This window comes from Phalangium opilio, unplaced genomic scaffold, assembly GCF_054372755.1.
Source record: "Phalangium opilio isolate 3A_F unplaced genomic scaffold, DU_Popi_V2 ptg000217l_1, whole genome shotgun sequence".
Classification (NCBI taxonomy): Eukaryota; Metazoa; Arthropoda; class Arachnida; order Opiliones; family Phalangiidae; genus Phalangium; species Phalangium opilio.
The window spans coordinates 3,895,432-3,916,133 of record NW_028324218.1 but is presented as its reverse complement, the minus strand read 5'-3'; the positions used below and the strand labels follow the sequence as shown (position 1 = coordinate 3,916,133).

General features: G+C 36.0%; 1 protein-coding gene across 3 annotated transcripts in view; it reads left to right on the top strand.

Moving 5' to 3' along the window:
* Positions 1 to 20,702, top strand: part of LOC149615755 (uncharacterized) — a 27,815-nt gene extending 7,113 nt beyond the window's left edge. Inside the window, exons 3-11 of one of the 3 annotated variants that reach the window (XM_089856881.1) lie at positions 12,495 to 12,748; positions 12,809 to 12,919; positions 12,990 to 13,346; positions 13,416 to 13,563; positions 13,749 to 13,875; positions 13,948 to 14,500; positions 14,749 to 15,556; positions 17,600 to 18,131; positions 18,695 to 20,702. In XM_089856881.1, the coding sequence (XP_089713007.1) occupies positions 12,677 to 12,748; positions 12,809 to 12,919; positions 12,990 to 13,346; positions 13,416 to 13,563; positions 13,749 to 13,875; positions 13,948 to 14,500; positions 14,749 to 15,556; positions 17,600 to 18,131; positions 18,695 to 18,698 (2,712 nt within the window). In that variant the 5' untranslated portion in view covers positions 12,495 to 12,676 and the 3' untranslated portion in view covers positions 18,699 to 20,702. Of the gene's footprint in view, positions 1 to 8,893; positions 9,035 to 12,494; positions 12,749 to 12,808; positions 12,920 to 12,989; positions 13,347 to 13,415; positions 13,564 to 13,748; positions 13,876 to 13,947; positions 14,501 to 14,748; positions 15,557 to 17,599 lie in introns of those variants that run through there. The other 2 variants (XM_089856880.1, XM_089856878.1) reach the window with 2 other exon arrangements.

The following is a 20,702-nucleotide window of genomic DNA, read 5'->3' as shown; positions in this document are numbered from 1 at the left end:
ACGGTATGCGTTTAACACTCGGTGATGTAGAGTAATGGCAGCTCTCTACCTTTAACTGTGTTGGAGTGTATATGGTAATAACATGGGGTGACGCTAGTGGAAGGTAGCCAGCCCCTATAGCTCCGTATGGGTGCATTTGCTGACTCAGATACGGGAATTGTATTGGATTTTTTTATATATAAGACGTGGACGGTGGTATTCATTAAATTTTGATGATTTTGAGGGTATTTTAGTATTGGAGAAATTTATATGTAGTAATTTTGATTTTATAAGAATTGCAGGGTTTGAGTTTATCAGGTTTTATAAGAGATACGGGGATGTACTTTGAGTATGTTGTAGCCCTGTTTCTTAGCTTTCCAACGATACTAAATAATTAGGGGTTACAATAATCAGGGCCCGAGTAATTAAGCAAAATGTTCATAAACGTAATCTCCTTAGCGTTAACATGGGCTTATTTACATTACACCATTTAACTCTGGTTCTACTAGAGATACGGGGATTTCCTTTGAGTATGTTAACTTATAGCCCTATTTCTTAGCTTTCCAACGATACTAAATACTTGCAATTTCAACAATTAGGGCCCGAGTAATTAAGCAAAATGTTCATTAACGTTAGCTCCATAGTGTTAACATGGTCCTATTTACACAACACCTTCTAACTCTGTTTCTATAACAGATTCACTAAAGTCCTTTGAGTATGTTATAGCCCTATTTCTTAGCTTTCCAACGATACTTAATACTTTGGGGTTACAACAATCAGGGCCCGAGTAATTAAGCAATATGTTAATTAAAGTCCTCTCCATAGCGTTAACATTTACTTATTTACACGACACCTTGTAACTCTGGTTCTATAAGAGATACGGGGATGTCCTTTGAGTATGTTATAGCCCTATTTCTTAGCTTTCCAACGATACTTAATACTTGGGGTTTACAATAATCAGGGGCCGAGTAATTAAGCAAAATGTTAATTAAAGTCCTCTCCATAGCTTTAACATGGTCTTATTTACACAACACCTTGTAACTCTGGTTGTGTAAGAGATACATTGAAGTCCTTTGAGTATGTCATAGCCCTATCTCTTAGCTTTTCAACGATACTAAATACTTGGGGTTACGACAATCATATTTAACTCGGAGAAATGCTGAAATATATTTTTGTCCGAATTAACTTATTAATCTGAGATTACAATTATAGATTGTAAACTAAAACTGGCAAGTTCCCTTTACTTAGAAACTTGGATGGTGATGAGTCATTTAGACCCAGAAGGGGTTGACGCCTACCTACATAAACATAACATAAACATTAGACAATTGTAACGCAACTTGTTTGGTAAGCCTTTGCTGGCGTCATGCAGGCTCTTGATTAAAAGAAAAATGCAAATAGAGAGAGTTCACGTGGGTGTTATAGAAATACCCCGGTTCGGTTCCCAGTTGGCTTCTTCCCGCTTTATTTCAAAGTAAAAACGATGACGTCACGGTGAAAAGTAAATCGTAACAGGCAGCTATTTGTGTATTTGCTTTTTTTAGAGTGATTAAGTTCAAGAGTTAATCATGAGAACATTGGGCGATACGAGATCTGCGGTGCTTGTAATGTATTATATTTACCGTTGATGTAACAAGTCACGTAAATTGAATTTCCGTTTGAGCTACGTGTGGTTAAGGGTAGGGAGGCGGTGTTAGTTTTGTCTGTGATAATGTAGTACGGTATTCATGTTTTCTAACTCGGCCCAACGGTTGGGGTACGTTAAGGTCTTATCACATCTAGCTATAAAGGTCTTTTCGTCTATCCAATTTCTATAAACATACACACTCACAGATCATAATCGTGAAAGCAAGCCAGTATGTCTTTCAGTTTGGGGTCTTAGTTTTCGTTTATAGTTTAGCATTATCAAATTTATCCTTCAATTTAGTTATGGCTCTTTTAAAATAGAGATGACATTTGACTAGATTTGACCGAAATTGATCAGGCGGAGTTTGCTCGGGGTTATTTTTTAATTATATTATATCATTTAATTTAATTAAGTTCCTCTGAATTTAATTCAAAGTAAAATCCCCAATTTATTATTATATTTTAATTATTTGAGATTTTTCTATAATTTAGTTATAAGCCAAAATAGTATTGTATATGAGCATGCATTTTTATTCCTATATTTTCCTATAAAAACATAGAATTTTTTTCTCCTATTAAATCCTATAATTCCGGAAAGAAATTCATATTTTTCCTATAAGGAATTAATAATTTTGGCTCCGCTCCCTGTTATACTCACGGATGGTCGTAGTGTTCTTCTTTATATTAAGATTTTGTGTTACGAGAAAACGTGTAATAATTCTTCATTTAAAGTACGGTAGTCTTTTGAAGGTATTTTTTTCATAATTTTTATTCGTTCAAATTGAAATACACTCTTATTGGAATTAAAAAAAATCAAGACATCGACAGCATGCAACTACACTTGCAAGGTACTATCTCTTTTAATAGACTTTCGGTGCAAGAGTAAATCTTTGGAGTAAGTGACTCCTGATCCTTTTTCCCAAAATGTACGCAAGGAGTTTTTCTATCATCTGGGCAAGTACCCGAGCAGTCTCCATCTACTGCGCAGCCTAAAAATATAGCAAAACGTATTTTAAATTATAGACGGACTGCCCTTGTGGTAGGCCAGTTGTTATCGCTAACGTTGAAAGATATAAAATTATGTTTTCTTTGATAACTTGTTTTAATATTAAGGCTTTCAAGTTAATAAACATAAGGGGTTAAGAAGAAGATCATGCTAGAGTTGGAATTAAACTAGAATTCACCGAAAAACTTTGATATTTAATTTTATTGCTATTTTAAATTTAAGTTAAGTATTTACTTACTTGCTCTTGCTCCAAAAATTGGTGAAATGATTACGTTAACCAACAGAAGAAAGAAGACTAAACTTTTTACTCCCATCTTTACTGGTCGTAGTTTAAATTACTGTTGAGTTGGAGAAGTTGACTTGTCGAAGAGTTTAAGCTGAATATGCTAGTAAGGGTGCATCTAGGCTGTTTTTATAGATCCAAAATGCACTACCAACGCTACTCGACTCTGACACCTCATTTTGTTTTCGCGTACCTGTCTACAACTCTCTCATTGGTTAACACCAATTTCACGAAGCGTATGATTGGTTGAATCTAGTTGCTTGGCGAAATGGTTTTGAAATATAAGCTAGGGGGAAGCCGTTGTTCGTCCAAGAACACCATAGCATGTGTTTATGTAAATGAAGGGTTTTTCCGAGCAAGTACGTAGAACATAGCCTTCACTCGGCGACCATTTTATTGCATCCATAGGTTGTCAATATACCATGGAGCCTTGATAGCGAAGTCATACGTAGCATATGTTTTTTGAAATGGACGATTTTTACGCAAAACAGTTGGAATATTTCCTTCACTCGACGTTGTCGTTGACGTTCATTTACATGGGCCTTGACTTTTCCATAATATTTTATCTATCCTAGTACACGAAGTTGTTAAATCCATAGGTTGGCAATATATTTCGAAACCTGGATAGCCAAGTGTTTTTGAATCGAAAGTTTCATGTCGAAAACACCTAGGCCTAGGCCTAAAATACATTCTTGACTCTTTACATGAACCTTTTTCATATATTTTCCCAATTCGGAATAACATATAAGTCTCCCATCCATATATTAAGGGGGGATGTTAATTGTTCTTTGGGAAATCAATCAATCAATTTTGAGTGGAAAATGTTCTATACTTCTATCTCTGATGACATTTTGTTAATTTGCCACAAGGGGACAATCACTGTTTTCGAGTTAAAGATTGCTGATGGATGTGTATTTTACGGATGACCCCCTTAAATTTAATTAAGAAACTGATTAAGACAATGATTGGGGCTAATTTAATTTAATTAAGAAGTCATCCCTAAAATACTCATCAAATCATAACTCAAAAACAGTGTGGCACGGATGGCTAAACGTAATAGAACATTCATTACAAGCTCTCAGTCAGTAACCATCGACGAACTTATGGAACATATATCTTATAAACTTATGCTTCCATCGTACCAACCAATTAGTGCTCTAGCCTCTACAAGATACCAAAAGTGAATAGGTTACTACTTAGTAACCTATTCACTTTTGAAGATACGTATTTTGATGTTTCCGTAAGCCTTTTTTGTTCTGCAGAATATGTTTCACTTATACTTATGCCCAGGACGGTTGTTTAGTACCAACAGGGATAGATTTAATTTTAGAAGTAGGAATAGAGAACAGAGTAATATCTGTGCGTGCGTCAAAGTCCCGGACCCCCTTCCCCGGGACGGAGGGGGTTATGAAAGAAGAGGCGGTATGGTCATAGCGACAGAGGTAAAAAGGAACTACTATGTATTTTTCTCTGCCGTCCCCGTCAGCAACGTCATCAAAACGTAGGGTTTAAGTGAGCAGCCAATAAGATAAGATAATTTAAAGTTTTCGTTACGTGTTGGTTTAAGGGAGGGGCTTTACACTGGGGGGGGGGCTATGAGTCGGAATGAAGTAAATACTAACCGTTCTCCATTCCTACTAATAAAATTAAATCTATCCCTGGTACCAACAATGAAATTAGTATTTTTTTTTTCACTGTTTTTTTTTTTATTCGTTCAAATTTCAATACACTCTTTTGAAATTTAAATATCCTATATCTGTTTAACCGACGTCAAATTCCAAGCCATCGAAGATTTTCTGCAACTGCACACGCATTTTGCATGCGATACTCCATTACAATGGATATTAAGAAATATTGAAGTACCCACGATGCAACTCTTGCATTTTTTTGCCGCACAATCAGCATCCGTTTTGCATCCTAAAAATAAATGCAAATTTAATTTGAATTCTTTAGAAAGGAAGAAGATATTTATTTTATTATTAACGTTTTCAAAAACGTCTCTGTGGTTGGTTTTGAGCTCCTTGTTTGTCTTATGACGGTTGTGAACATTGATGGGACGCTTGGTATGTGCGCAACAAAGAACACGTGTATGGCTTAGAAACAACAAGGACTACTTCGATTTAGCGGGATTGGTAACTTTGAAACCACTTTCTAATGTCTACAAACCAACCTATCAACGTTCCTTAATATGTTAACTCCCATATCTACTAGCAGATGACAGTACGCCACGCCCCCTTTTTTTAAATATTCTGTTTAATGAAATTAGTTTTTGTAAGTAAAACGTGTCAGCAGAAGTGAGATGAGACTAGAAGTGAAGGGCTCAAGCATTGATAGTAGATCCTGGCACTAGTGAACAAATTTGAGGATTTTACGCCGCTTCCCACGCGCCTACACTAGAGAGAAAAAAATTGGTCGAGTTCCAAAAACATTTCCTACCCCCTTCCCCTCAACCTAAAGCCGCGGATCACGGACGCCGGTGCTGGAATATAGTTCGGCCGTCTACCGCCACGAGCGTCTCACGTTTTGGAGGGAAAATTCAGAAACGGCTACCAGAGGGCCAACCGTTCGTGTGTTATCAAGAATATTCACTTTCGCCGAGTGAAGAATTTGGTTAGCTCAGTACTTCTGGTCTCATCTCACTTCTGGTGTCAGTATTGTGGTTTAATTGGTCAAATAATACTCGGTATAGGAAACACTGGATAAATGTATTTAATATAAAAACGTCACTCTAATTATTTAAGTTTAATTTCATATTTTCTTTATAAAATAAATGAACTTACGTTTATCGATGGATGTAGGCGTGGTAGGGGATACAGTTGGTTCCGTATTTGAAGACTCCGAAGTATAGTCCGTGCTCATTTCCGCTATGGACATAAACATACTAATTGATAATTAAATTACTTATGGACCTACACGGTTCGAGAAGCGTTCCAACTTTAATTAAATTGGAAAACAGGGTAAACCTGGAAAACTCGGGGAAATAAAGGGTTGATATAAAAAAAATCAGGGAAACCTCAGGGTAATTTAGAATTTTTAGTATAATTAAGGGAAATCAGGGAAATTTGTGAGGTTTGAGCCGGAAAAACCTGGAAAACTCAAGGAAATGTATGGGGAAAAACCTGGAAAAGTCAAGGAAATGTATGGGGGAAAAACCTGGAAAAGTCAAGGAAATGTATAGGGGAAAAACCTGGAAAAGTCAAGGAAATGTATGGGGGAAAAACCTGGAAAAGTCAAGGAAATGTATGGGGGGAAAAACCTGGAAAAGTCAAGGAAATGTATGGGGGAAAAACCTGGAAAACTCGGGGAAATCACTTATCCGAACGTTGTATGAACCCTGTTTAAAATTCTTTACTTGTATATTCTGGCTCATCTTCTGCTGATTCGGTTTGGGCGAAAATAGTTGAAATTAAAAACCCCTGAACCAATAGGAAACTAAACACGAAACATGCCACTCGCATCTTGGTCCTCGTATTGTTATAAGTTGAGAAGTTGTTTGTTGTCCAACCAAGTGTTGAAGTTGGTATGCTAGGTATGTGTACCATCATGGCTCTTCTATCTAGGTAATAAACAATGGACCATTCAACGCTGAGATGGTAGAGTTGTGTTGGTTTCTCATTGGTTGAAACGAATTTTCATTGTTAAAGTTATGACAAGATGACTAATGTTCAATGCTTGCCGACATGTGGGTTTTCGTATAGTGCTGTTTAATGTTCTTTCATATCCGTTAACGTTTTTCATCTCGTAAAGGAAAAGTTCAGGTAGCATAACATAATACCAGGGATAGATTTAACTTTAGAAGTAGGAATGGAGAACAGAGTAATCTGGGCGCGCGTCCAAGTCCCGGACGCCCTTCCACGGGACGGAGGGGAGGGGTATGAAAGAAGAGGCGGGGGGCATAGCGACAGAGGTAAAAAGGAATGACGTATTTTTCGCCGTCCCCGTCAGCAACGTCATCAAAACGTAGTTTAAGTGAGCAGCCAATAAGATAATTTAAACTTTTCGTTACGTGTTGGTTTAAGGGAGGGGCTCTATACCGGGTGGTCTATGAGTCGGACTGAAGGAAATACTAACCGTTCCGTTCTCCATTCCTACTTCTAAAATTAAATCTATCCCTGATTATATTTAACGTTCTTTCGTTGAAAATTTAAAATATTCACAATGATTTAGTTTTCCTTTAATAATGAAGTCACAGTAGATGCTTTAATTACTAAAAAAAAAAAATAAAAAATAAAAAAAACTCAACGGACTAAATCTTCCCACGTCACTCTTACCTTTACCTTGCAAATTACTTTTGCAAACTCGCCAACAACATAATTTTTAATTATTTCTTAAAAGTTTTAATTGCACTTAGTGTAATGAATATGATATGGTCAAAACCTACTATCTCTTACTCTGACCTGACGTTATTACTTCTATCTTACCAAAGAACCAATGAGATGCTGCTGGTTGTAATTTAGAGGCGGGGGGATTACCTCCGGACCTACTACGTTTGGACTGGAGATAAAGCTGGAAATGTGGCGCGAATTTATACCTTCTCCCTAATAAACTAGATATCACTTCTTGATATATCCCATAACGTTTTGCGTCACTCAAGGTGTTGTAAAATAACTTAATTCACCCCAAAAACTTTTTTTGACAATTTTTTTGGGCCAAAAAATTACGTCATAAAATTGACCACTGCCCTTAGTATAAAATTAGGTTAAGGTAAATTAATTTGAGTGATTTGGCGCAAATTTAAACTTTCTTATAAATCGTTTAATTCATCTGGAACGAAATAGGATTGCCGAATTTCCTGGTAAACTATATCACTCATTTCTTTTATGTATGTACCCACACCTTTTTCACACCTCTATACAGAGTCAATATAAACCTAGTTAAGAAATACCTCAGAGCGGTTTTTATGCACAACAAATTTCCCCCAATGACGTCCCCAAATTTAAAAATTACTTTTGTTTAAAATCCTATATTTCTTTGAACCTGTTCTATATTAATTATTATGCTATAATTTCATGAAAGGTCAGACTATAATATTTCCTATATATTTATGATGCTTAGTTTGGGGTCTTAGTTTTCGTTTATAGTTTAGCATTATCAAATTTATTTTAATTAAAATTTAGTTATGGCTTTTTTAAAATAGAGATGACATTTGACTAGATTTGACCGAAATTGATTGATCAGACGGAGTTTGTGCTCAGGATTATTTTTTTAATTATATTAGGGCCTATATCATTTAATTTAATTAAGTTCCTCTGAATTTAATTCAAAGTATAAAATTCAATTTGTTATTATTTATTTATTTATTTGAGATTTTTCTATAATATAGTTTAAGCCAAATTAGTTAGTATTATATATGAGAATGCATTTTTATTCCTATATTTTCCTATAAAAACACGTGCTTTTCTCTCCTATAAAAACCTATAATTCCCTAAGAAAAAAATTCCATTTTTCCTATAAGGAATTTAAATTTTTGTCTGGACTCCTTGAAATTCCCATAGAACAATGTATCCCACTGCATAAACTTCGGTCCTATAATAACCCTCCCTTTTCCTAACTTTGTTTATATCAACTCTGCATTTTCGACCACCACTCACTCATCTACATACTTAACAATCCTACCCAACCAAAGTTAATAAAAAATAAAATCACCTCTTCCTCCCCAAAACAAAATGTACACACACATAAAAATGTTGCACCACAAATTGACACATACAACAAATAGCGTAACATTCTAGATAAAACGTGAAATCGGCGGCTGTATAGCCTCTGCTGTTGGGTGTAAGCTATCTTTCCCCGGTACTGTTTTTAGTTAAGTTGGTGCACATTTGAAGATAAAAACTTGTAGAAGTTTATCTTTTTTAACTCTCCGGCTGAGATAAGAAAGAAATGGTTCGATTTCAGAGTTGAACTGTGTATGCTTTTGAAGATAATATATTTTTTGTGCTTTTTGGTGAAATGCGTTCGGTTGTCTCACTATGTGATTAACTAATTTCATTCTTGAACTCGTTGTACATTTTGAACAATTTTGGTTTTCGCGTTTTCAAACTTGGATACGTCAAATTTGTTTTAGTTGTTGATTAATTTCGAGTATTATTCTTATTATTATTTGATATGTTTTAGAAGTTTTATTTATTTTTAAAAAGGTACGTGTAATATTCAAATTTGATTTCTTTTTTAAAAGTTTTTGTTTTGTTTATTATTGTTAAGATGGTTTATTTTAAACTTCGATATATCGTTGTAGTATTTATGGTGTGCTATATGGTAAGGTTAGGTTTAATTTGGTTAGTGTTAAATTAAGGGTTTGTTTGTTCAGGGTTAAGTTAGGTTTTTAATAGTTTTGATTAAAGTTAAGGACAGGGTTGGTTTGGGATTAGATTTAGGGTCTGTTTTTCCAGGTTAGGGTCAAATAAGGTTTGGTAGGGTTAGGTTAGGATTATTTAAAAATTGTTTGGCTTTAAGTTTAAGGTTTGGTTATGATTAGGTTAGGTTTGGTTTGTTTATTAAGGTTAGGTTCAAATAAGGTTTGGTAGGGTTAGGTTAGGATTAGTTAAAAATTGTTTTACTTATTATTAGGTTTAAGGTTTGGTTATGATTAGGTTAGGTTTGGTTTGTTTATCAAGGTTAGGTTCAAATAAGGTTTGGTAGGGTTGGTTAAAAATTGTTTGCTCAGCTTAGGATTAGGTTTAGGTAAAAGGTTTGTTTGTCTTAATTTTGGTAATGTTACGTTTGGTTAGGATTAGTTAAAAATAGTTTTGCTTAGAATTAAGTTTAGGGTTCCTAAAATTTTCTCAATTTAGGATTAAATTAATGAATTAGTTGAATTCTTTAAGAGATTTTACTTCATAATTAAGTTGTTTTTATTTTAATTGGGTAACACGTTTAACCACGTGGATGTTTTTCTTAATGAATTCCCGCTTAAATAACAACTATATCTTTCCGTTTACTTGCTAATAAGGTGCACCTCGCACTATTCGTAATGCTACTGAGAGACTTACAGATCGAGATAACTAGTTCGAGAAGGAGAACGAGGGGGAGCGAGTCAATTGAAGTCCTAAGTACACTCGGTGGAGGTTAATTAATTTTGCAGCTAGGACCTATTCCATCTAGGTCCTATTTAGTCTGCATTACTAAGCCCCCTTTGACAGCAGCGCCCCACTCACCAGGCCTCCCTCGCTTTACCTCCTCGAATCTATGACCTACCTAGCTCACTCACTCACTTCAAAATTACAAGCCTTTCAGTTTGTCATGACCAGAGATTAATAGAACAAACTTATGGATGCAACATAACATATCTTATGAACTTATGATATTACTATTTGATTATAATTATTGATGGGATAGTTTCCGACCCCTCTGATTAAGGCCTTGAAACAATATTATCAGTTCTAACGCGTCAGTATTTTTTTGGGGGAGATCTTGATATAGAATTACATTTTTTTAGTCTGAAGTCTTAACGAACTCAGTTATTCATAATCAAAACCTCGATATCGTTTCAAACTGTGAAATGAATGCAGGCCCTATTTACGTAGAACCATAAGTTTATAAGATATGTTCACCATAAGTTGGTTTAATTAATCTCTGGTTATGACAAACTGAAGCTTATAATTTTGAAGTGAGTGAGTGAGGTAGGTCATAGATTCGAGGAGGTAAAGCGAGGGAGGGGCGTGGTGAAGGGGGGCGCTGCTGTCAAAGGGGGCTTAGTAATGCGGACTAAATAGGACCTAGATGGAATTAGGTCCTAGCTGCAAAATTAATTAACCACCACCGAGTGTACTTAGGACTTCAATTGACTCGCTCCCCCTCATTCTCCTTCTCGAACTAGTTATCTCGAGCTGTAAATCTCTCTGTATACGGGACTTACGAGGTTACCGCCCCCTTTTCGGAGAGTTGTTCTGCCAAGGCTACGGAGCGCGTTCGACGACAGGCAATGTCAGCCACTAACTAAACGCCGCCGACAGGTTATGGCAGCGCCCACAGAAATACCTCTCGTAAATCCCGTATAGCATTACAAATAGTATAGGTAGTGTCATACTTATGGAAATATCACTTATAAACTTATGGTAGAACAAATAAATGTACATTTCTCTCTCTCTCCTTGTCAAGGCTCCGTTTAGTCTAGACTGATTGATAATTTTAGTTGACACGTTGTTCACAGCTCAAATCTGACTCTCTTGATTATAGAATTTTAATTTAGTGCGTCAGATTTATTTGAATAAAATTAATTCAATCGTTGTTAGCTTCTTTTTTTAACTTGAGTCTCTAAGTAAACTATAAACCCTCTAAAAACGGTCTACGAACCAATAAAATCCTTGATTTTAATGGAAGAGTTCAGGTAACATAACATTATACCAAGAAGCGATATCTAGTTTATTAGGGAGAAGTTATAAGATGCCTAAGTATTCGCGCGCCATAGTCCTGCAGTCCCCCTTCAAAATACAAGGGGGACGTAAAAGGAGGCCGGGCTATTTCGCCTCCCCTCAGTCGGAAAATATGACTGTAATTTTCGTACTCATTCGCGTCGCGCTGACGTGCACGAGTTATCAAGAACCAATGAGATGCTGGTTGTTGTAATTTAGAGGCGGCGGGGATCAACTCCGGACAAGACTAGGTTTGGACTGGAGATAAAGCTGCATGGAAATGTGGCGCGAATTTATACCTTCTCCCTAGTAAATTAGATATCACTTCTTGGTATAATGTTATGTTAAAAATTCAATACATCTAAGCTAAAAAATATATTTATTCAAAGTAGTCGACTCATTCTTAAAGAATTTCTTATCAATTAAAGGGAACATTACCCTAAAGGCTCAATTATTAAGCAACAACCTTATATATTAAGTTTACTACATCTCCGGTTAAAATGGTGAAATTTCAAGGGTAATTTTTTTTATGTGTTCTGTTTTCCGAAACCAGGAAGTGTGTTTATTTTTTTAAAAAGGAAAATTTATTCTTGGTAAAGCAGAATGTAATGGCTTTTTTATTGTTGTTATGAAATTGATTTAAAAAAATTAGAAATTCTAGCTTCATTGGAAAACCGTTTTAAATATATTAAGTTCAAGCTATTTCTTGTAAATTTAGTTTTTTTTTTTTTTTTTCAAGTAAGATTTTATTTTATTGTTTTAGGAAACTTTCCAACTAGGTTTTCTGCACTTTAAAAGATTGTTTATAAAGTGTAACAACTCAACTTGGCACCGCGATAAGTTTAGCTTCAGCCAAATCTATTTGATTCTAAATAGTACACAAATTAAGTTTTGAGTGAGTGTACATTGGAAAGGTTATCTCGTGTTATTGATGAGTTTTCAAGCTCTGTTATATTCGCAGAAGTAGGTCAGTTATGTAGTTGAGTGTTTAAAAGCAGTCAGCTGTCTTTAGTATATAGTGTACGCGGTTTTTGTTTTTGTACCTTTTGTGGTGTACGTAAAAGGTTTAGTTTGACACATTCTGGCTGGCCGGCGGGTTGTAAGCCTGGTGTACGAATTCAGAATCGTTTTTTTCTTTTATAATTGGACAGCTGCTTGTAGTTAAATTAATTTTAACGTCATTTATACGTCACTCTGACGTTATTATCGCAAATTCTCAAAAAGAATTTTGTTTTATTTGACACAGAATGACTTCCTTAAGATGGCAATGCAACAGCTGGATCTCCTCAAGTGTCCCAGACACACGTCTGTGGATCTGAGGAGATTGTTCGGCTTCAAGAAAAGATTTTTTCAAGTGACCTTGCTTAGCGTAAATCCCAATTTTAAATAGCCCCGTCAATTTTTTTTATTTAACTTCAAACAAAAGCAATGGCAGCTAAATCGGTAGTTGTCGTTGATGTACACCAACTGGCATCTGTCGTTCGTAACCGTATTGATAATGTGAGGAAGCTTTTAAAGTGTTGCGTCCCCCAAAAGGCTAATTTTAAAACTTAAATTTAGGTTATGATTTTGGACAGTCGGTCTTTCTTAGAGTTTAATACTTGCCACGTTATTGGAGCAGTAAATGTCTGTTGCTCCAAAATTGTAAAACGAAGGTTACAACAAGATAAAGTGCGTCTATTTTGAACCCATTAAGCCTCGGTTAGCTAGTTATTAATTTAATTCGTTTATTTCAATTTAGGTTTCAGTAAAAGAATTAATAGGCCATTCGTGCCAAACTAACTTAGACATAAACTACGATATTGTAGTCTACGATCAGGCATCGAAGGATGTTGAATCAATACCAGCTGATTGTTTCTTATCAGTACTTCTCAGCAAATTGCTGGTTGATTTTCGAAGCATAAATCTGGTTTCCGGAGGGTTTTTAGAGTTTCAAGCCTTTTACCCTAATCTTCTCGAAGACAAGACGCGAAAATCGGCTCCCTTAACGTCTTTGTCCCAACCTTGTCTATCCATTTACAATCAAGGCCCTACCCATATCTTGCCTTTCATGTATTTAGGCTCGCAACATGATGCGTTAAATAGTGAACTTTTGAAGGTACAACGCGTCATACTTACTAAAAGTCTTTGGGACTGTCCTTCCTAAAGTACTTTTGGTAATTAATAGGAACATGACATATCCTACATTCTTAACGTCAGCACAAGTTGCCCTAAACCCGACTTCATCCAAGATGGACACTTTATGAGGATAGCGGTTAATGATAACTACAGTGAAAAACTTTTACCACATTTTCCAAAAGCCTTTCAGTTTCTGGGTACGTAAATGTAACATGACATATCCTTGACGGTTTCAGAAACCATATTTTGTTGCGTGTTGATATGATTCATCGCACGTTTTTTTTTCTTATTATTGTCGCTTTAAAGTTTTAACCAAATCAGCTTATGACTCATCGTATTTTTAAAGACCTTAAGTCTAATCTAAATATGATTATCAAAATAGATAAAGTTCGAGAAAATAACAATGGAAAGGTTTTGGTACATTGCTTAGCTGGTATCTCACGTTCCGCGACTATCGCGATCGCTTACGTCATGAGATTTATGAAATTAACTAGTGACGAATCTTACAGGTATGTTAGTTAAAGCAAATACCGACTTTAGTATATGCAAATTAGTTTTAATTTATACAATGGAATTGAAAGGTACGTTAAATCCAAACGAGTCACAATATCCCCCAACTTCAACTTTCTCGGACAATTACTCGAATACGAGAAACAATTACGACGCGAACGCGTCTTGGAAGCCATGCCCGAACCCCAATCGGCACCGATATTAAGGCACCCTGGTCAAAAACGAATATGCCGAGATGATATGCGATCCACTTGTAAATTAACTTTGAATTTGACGAAACCCCAACAACAATTAAGTCTTGGAACGGGTGACCAATCGCCGACGACGGCCTTAGCCAAACTCAGTTTCGGAACTAACGAAAACAGTCCTGATGGGACGACATTGGGAGAACCCGAATGGCCCAAACCAGTCTGTACTTATAGAAGCGTTAGTTGCGATCGCGATTGGTTGAGTGTCAATGAAGATTCTAAGGTTGAGCAAGGAGAACAAGTAGTTCCACGAAGACTCGACGATGTCCTTGATAGATCTTTACCAGTTAGGACATTCGGCCTTACAAAAGTATCTTGCAAGCCTTATAGAGGTACTGAAGGAGTTGTTCCTGCACCATTGGATTCTTTACCACAGGTAAGGGTCACTGTTGAAACATTTGTGGTGTACAAAACGTGCCATGATAATCCCTTTAGTATAGCGTCTTTGTAAATATTAACAAGTAACATTGAATTTGACGCATTAACAACTGATTTTTTTTATCGTGTTGAACGAACAATATTAACAAAACATCAAGAAAAACGATTTAGTTGAGGGGTTGGCCTTTTACCCCCAAAAGTTAACGAGGGGGTCATTTCATTAATAGATTGGTCAATAAAAATTAGGTGGAAGAATTGGAATGCGAACAGGATGAATCTAGTCCCCCCACAACCTTAAATACAACCTCGGCAACCAGTCAATTACCATTAACACAACAACAACAACCACCTGATGTAATCCCCAAACCCCGACCTGTTACGTGGCCAACCAGCGTCGTTTCTGGTCACCCCGTCGTCACCTCGTTGAAGGAGTTGAACCTGATACCCATAATCCCTTGCCAAAATTCTTCGAGCAGTGTTGTGGCTGCTGCCTCGGCGGCAACCCATAGTACGACCACCACCACTACCATTGTCTCGGGTACCACTACCATTAAGAGCACCTCTTCTTCCATAACGTACAAATTCAAAACTGAAAAAGTGATTGCTTGGAGTGATAGCCCTACCCCTGCTGTTACTAATTACGAATCGGTATCGGTGGCCTCCTCGAATAACGTCGTTGGTAAGAATCCTAAAGTGACGTCGTGGTTGCAGAGTCGGGTATCTGATACCCAAATGGACTTGAAATTGTTGCCCGAAAGTAATTTAAAAGATTATAAGAGGTCTGATTCAGTCAGTACTTCCGGTTTGGGTAGTGAAGGATCGGATGGCATTGATAATTGGAATGATGAGGAACAGCAAGACACCAGGGTCATTTTAAGAAGTCAATCGTGCGTCGATAAGAAAACTGATTACGGAGGGTTGGGGCCTCATCCGAAACTTGGTAGCCAGTTTTCTTTAACACTACCAAGGGAGAAGTTTACTCTGTCTATGACGCCTGATCTTAAAAGTCCACTTAGTCCCTCTGAACGACACTTGCTTGAAGATATTGATGATGGTAAGTAATTTTATATTTGTCAACGTGACCTGAATTACTTTTTAGGCCTACGAAAAATAGAAAGAGGTGTTTGGGTTTGTGTAGAGACGGACTTGGTATCAAAGCTTAGTAGTAACTTAAGTTTATAAGATATGTTCATCATAAGTTTCTTAATCTCTGGTTACAAACTGGAGCTTGTCATGAAGTGAGTGAGGTAGGTCATAGATTCGGGGTAAGGCGACGCTTGGTAAAGGCGCTGTCAAAGGCTTAGTACAGGTTAGATAGTCCTTCAAAAGCAACCGCGTGTAGGTCATAGATTCGGGGTAAGGCGACGCTTGGTAAAGGCGCTGTCAAAGGCTTAGTACAGGTTAGATAGTCCTTCAAAAGCAACCGCGTGTAGGTCATAGATTTGGGGTTAGGCGACGCTTGGTAAAGGCGCTGTCAAAGGCTTAGTACAGGCTAGATAGTCCTTCAAAAGCAACCGCGTGTAGGTCATAGATTCGGGGTAAGGCGACGTTTGGTAAAGGCGCTGTCAAAGGCTTAGTACAGGTTAGATAGTCCTTCAAAAGCAACCGCGTGTAGGTCATAGATTCGGGGTAAGGCGACGTTTGGTAAAGGCGCTGTCAAAGGCTTAGTACAGGTTAGATAGTCCTTCAAAAGCAACCGCGTGTAGGTCATAGATTCGGGGTAAGGCGACGTTTGGTAAAGGCGCTGTCAAAGGCTTAGTACAGGTTAGATAGTCCTTCAAAAGCAACCGCGTGTAGGTCATAGATTCGGGGTAAGGCGACGCTTGGTAAAGGCGCTGTCAAAGGCTTAGTACAGGCTAGATAGTCCTTCAAAAGCAACCGTGTGTAGGTCATAGATTCGGGGTAAGGCGACGCTTGGTAAAGGCGCTGTCAAAGGCTTAGTACAGGTTAGATAGTCCTTCAAAAGCAACCGCGTGTAGGTCATAGATTCGGGGTAAGGCGACGCTTGGTAAAGGCGCTGTCAAAGGCTTAGTACAGGCTAGATAGTCCTTCAAAAGCAACCGTGTGTAGGTCATAGATTCGGGGTAAGGCGACGCTTGGTAAAGGCGCTGTCAAAGGCTTAGTACAGGCTAGATAGTCCTTCAAAAGCAACCGCGTGTAGGTCATAGATTCGGGGTAAGGCGACGTTTGGTAAAGGCGCTGTCAAAGGCTTAGTACAGGTTAGATAGTCCTTCAAAAGCAACCGCGTGTAGGTCATAGATTCGGGGTAAGGCGACGTTTGGTAAAGGCGCTGTCAAAGGCTTAGTACAGGTTAGATAGTCCTTCAAAAGCAACCGCGTGTAGGTCATAGATTCGGGGTAAGGCGACGTTTGGTAAAGGCGCTGTCAAAGGCTTAGTACAGGTTAGATAGTCCTTCAAAAGCAACCGCGTGTAGGTCATAGATTCGGGGTAAGGCGACGCTTGGTAAAGGCGCTGTCAAAGGCTTAGTACAGGCTAGATAGTCCTTCAAAAGCAACCGTGTGTAGGTCATAGATTCGGGGTAAGGCGACGCTTGGTAAAGGCGCTGTCAAAGGCTTAGTACAGGTTAGATAGTCCTTCAAAAGCAACCGCGTGTAGGTCATAGATTCGGGGTAAGGCGACGCTTGGTAAAGGCGCTGTCAAAGGCTTAGTACAGGCTAGATAGTCCTTCAAAAGCAACCGTGTGTAGGTCATAGATTCGGGGTAAGGCGACGCTTGGTAAAGGCGCTGTCAAAGGCTTAGTACAGGCTAGATAGTCCTTCAAAAGCAACCGCGTGTAGGTCATAGATTCGGGGTAAGGCGACGCTTGGTAAAGGCGCTGTCAAAGGCTTAGTACAGGCTAGATAGTCCTTCAAAAGCAACCGCGTGTAGGTCATAGATTCGGGGTAAGGCGACGCTTGGTAAAGGCGCTGTCAAAGGCTTAGTACAGGCTAGATAGTCCTTCAAAAGCAACCGCGTGTAGGACTTCAATTCTCGCTTCCGTCGTTCTAGAACTTAGCTCTCAATTAGTCTCTAGCATTACGAATCGTATAGGAAGTGTCAACTTAGTAGTAACTTTATATTATGTTGCGTTGCGCAGCTTTACCCATGACATGCGTATCGAAACCGATTCGATTTTGGCGTGAAGATCAGGAAGGTACCAGCGAATTAGAAAGCTCGCAGGATTCCGGGATTCTAAACTCGCCATTATGGGATATTCGAGAGTACAAAAACGAGGGTCAACCTAACTGTGATCTCTATCAGCACCCGACAAGCAACCTTGATATTAACAACCCTATTGTTGTCAACTTACGCAAACGAAAGCAAGGTATGCTAGAGGACAACGTCGCGCGCGTTACTCGATATAACAACGAGAGATTGGGAGCAGCCTCCAACGAATCAACAACAGCGTCCTCAAACGCTACCCAGTCAACTATTGAAAACATTCCTAAATCGAGCGGAGCCTTGTACCGAGCTCAATCATGCCCCGGGATTTTAGGCTATCTTCCTAGGGCCTCGAGTGCCGAGAGATTGGCTTCTTTACGACTAGGGGGCGGTGCTTGTTCGCAGACGGTGGCGCCACCACCGTATCTCAGGCATAATAGCAAAACACGTGGAAAGTTCCAAAACAGGTATAGTTGCGGAAGCCTTGATCAGTATAGTTACGAAAGTATAGTAAACGGGGGATTGTATCCTAAACATGACGCTGTAGGCTTAGCCGGTTCCGCTGGATCCGTTGTTAATACAGATATTGGGGCGGCTACTTCTGGTTTGTCTGGTTCTTCGCACGGGGTTTTTAGGCACAGTCTTGATATGATACAGGTTTCGTGACTTAAAAAGTAATATTCACTCTTAATACAATAGAAAACACGTAGGTAGTAGTAATTTACTACAATTACTCCCTCAGTAAAGTAGTTTTTATTACGTTGCATTGGTATCGGTATTGAACGCAAAAGTATATTCACTGTCTTGGTCATCTTGTTTTTTGCCTGTTTTAGTCCAATAGCCAAGGGTTAGGTTTACGCGACTTTAGGCCTATTATTATTACTATCCAATAGAAATTAATCTTAATTCCTATTGGTTATTTCTAATTCTATTCTTTTATATGCATGAAAACGCAATTGCAATGCAACGTCATAAAAAATTAATTAAAGTTAATGTTAATGTAACTACCCACATTTTTAATTATTTACAGTTAAATTGTTTAAAAAAAGGATGCTAGGATAGTCGACCCTACTCCATTTTAAAACAAAAACCACCCAATACAATTTTGCTAAATTAACATTTTGGCAAATAATTAATTAGCTAATGGCTAAAATATAATTAAACTAAACTAAACTAAAAGTGCAAAAAACTAACTAACAAACAAACAACATAAAACTAACTTTTGAGGAAGGACAGACAATGGAACATATCATTTAATTAAAAAACGTTAGCGAATATTTTTAATTTGATGCGTGAATTTTTTTTTTTATGAATGGCTGATTAATTTTTTTTATTATTATTATTTTTTTTTTTTTTGGAAAAATTTCATCAAAATTAATTGATTGTAAATACAGATGAAATTTGATTAATTTTTTTTTTGAACCAAACACAATGTTAATTACTACACATTTTTAAGTTAGCACATTTTTAAAACGTGACCTAATTAGGCTAATTAGGGCAAGGGTTTAAATTTATATTTAATGCAAGAAAACTTGTGTTAAAATATAGAAAATAGGGTAAGATGAAAAACTGCCTTAAATTTACATAAATATTAAAACTTTTAATGCTATTCTTGTAGATTGAAGCTAATTATTAACTAGTGTTTAATTCCAATTAGGCCTAAAGTAAATATAAATTTTTTTAATTCTAATTAAACCTAAAATTAATGCAAAAATTTATTAAATTTAAATTAGACATAAAATTAGGGCAAAAATTTGCAAACTTCACTTCAAAATTAAATACAAGTATTAATGCAAAGGTTTAATTCTAATTAGACATAAAATTAATTGGAATTTTTTATTCTAATTAATCTTAAAATTAATGCAAAAAATTTCATTTTAATTAGACATAAAATTAATTGGAATTTTTTATTCTAATTAATCTTAAAATTAATGCAAAAAATTTCATTTTAATTAGACATAAAATTAATTGGAATTTTTTATTCTAATTAATCTTAAAATTAATGCAAAAAATTTCATTTTAATTAGACATAAAATTAATTGGAATTTTTTATTCTAATTAAAATTATAATTAATGCAAAAAATTTCATTTTAATTAGACATAAAATTAATTGGAATTTTTTATTCGAATTAATCTTAAAATTAATGCAAAAAATTTCATTTTAATTAGACATAAAATTAATTGGAATTTTTTATTCTAATTAATCTTAAAATTAATGCAAAAAATTTCATTTTAATTAGACATAAAATTAGGGCAAAAATTTGCAAACTTCACTTCAAAATTAAATACAAGTATTAATGCTAAAGTTTAATTCTAATTAGGCATAAAATTAATTGGAATTTTTTATTCTAACTAATCTTAAAATTAATGCAAAAAGTTTAATTCTAATTAGACATAAAATTAATTGGAATTTTTAATTCTAATTAAACCTAAAATTATCATTCAAATTAGACATAAAATTAGTTGGAATTTTTAATTCTAATTAAACCTAAAATTATCATTCTAATTAGACATAAAATTAGTTGGAATTTTTAATTCTAATTAAACCTAAAATTATCATTCAAATTAGACATAATTAAAATTCGTGCAAAAATTTGAAAACTTCACTTAAAATAATTAATTCAAATCTGAGACAAGCATTAATTCAATTCAATTCAATTCAAAAGTTTAATTAATGCAAAAATTTAAAAACTTCACTTAAAAAATTAAATACAAGAACCAAGAATTAAATGCAAAAGTTTAATTCTAATTAGACGTAAAATTGATGCAAAAATTTAAATATTTCACTACAAAACAAATCAATCTGATTATGCAAATAAAAATAAAATTCAAATTTGAATTTACAAATATTTCTTTTAAAATTCGTTTTAGGTGTCAAAAAAAAAAAAAAAACGGCGGTTAGTTAATGCGCTGAATTTAACTTAAAACTACGTGCAATAGTGAGAAATTTGGGACAAATAATGAATGAACGTATTTTAAATGTAGTTTTAATTATCAATGTCAAGATGGGAAATAAATAACTTTTGTTAAATTTTAAA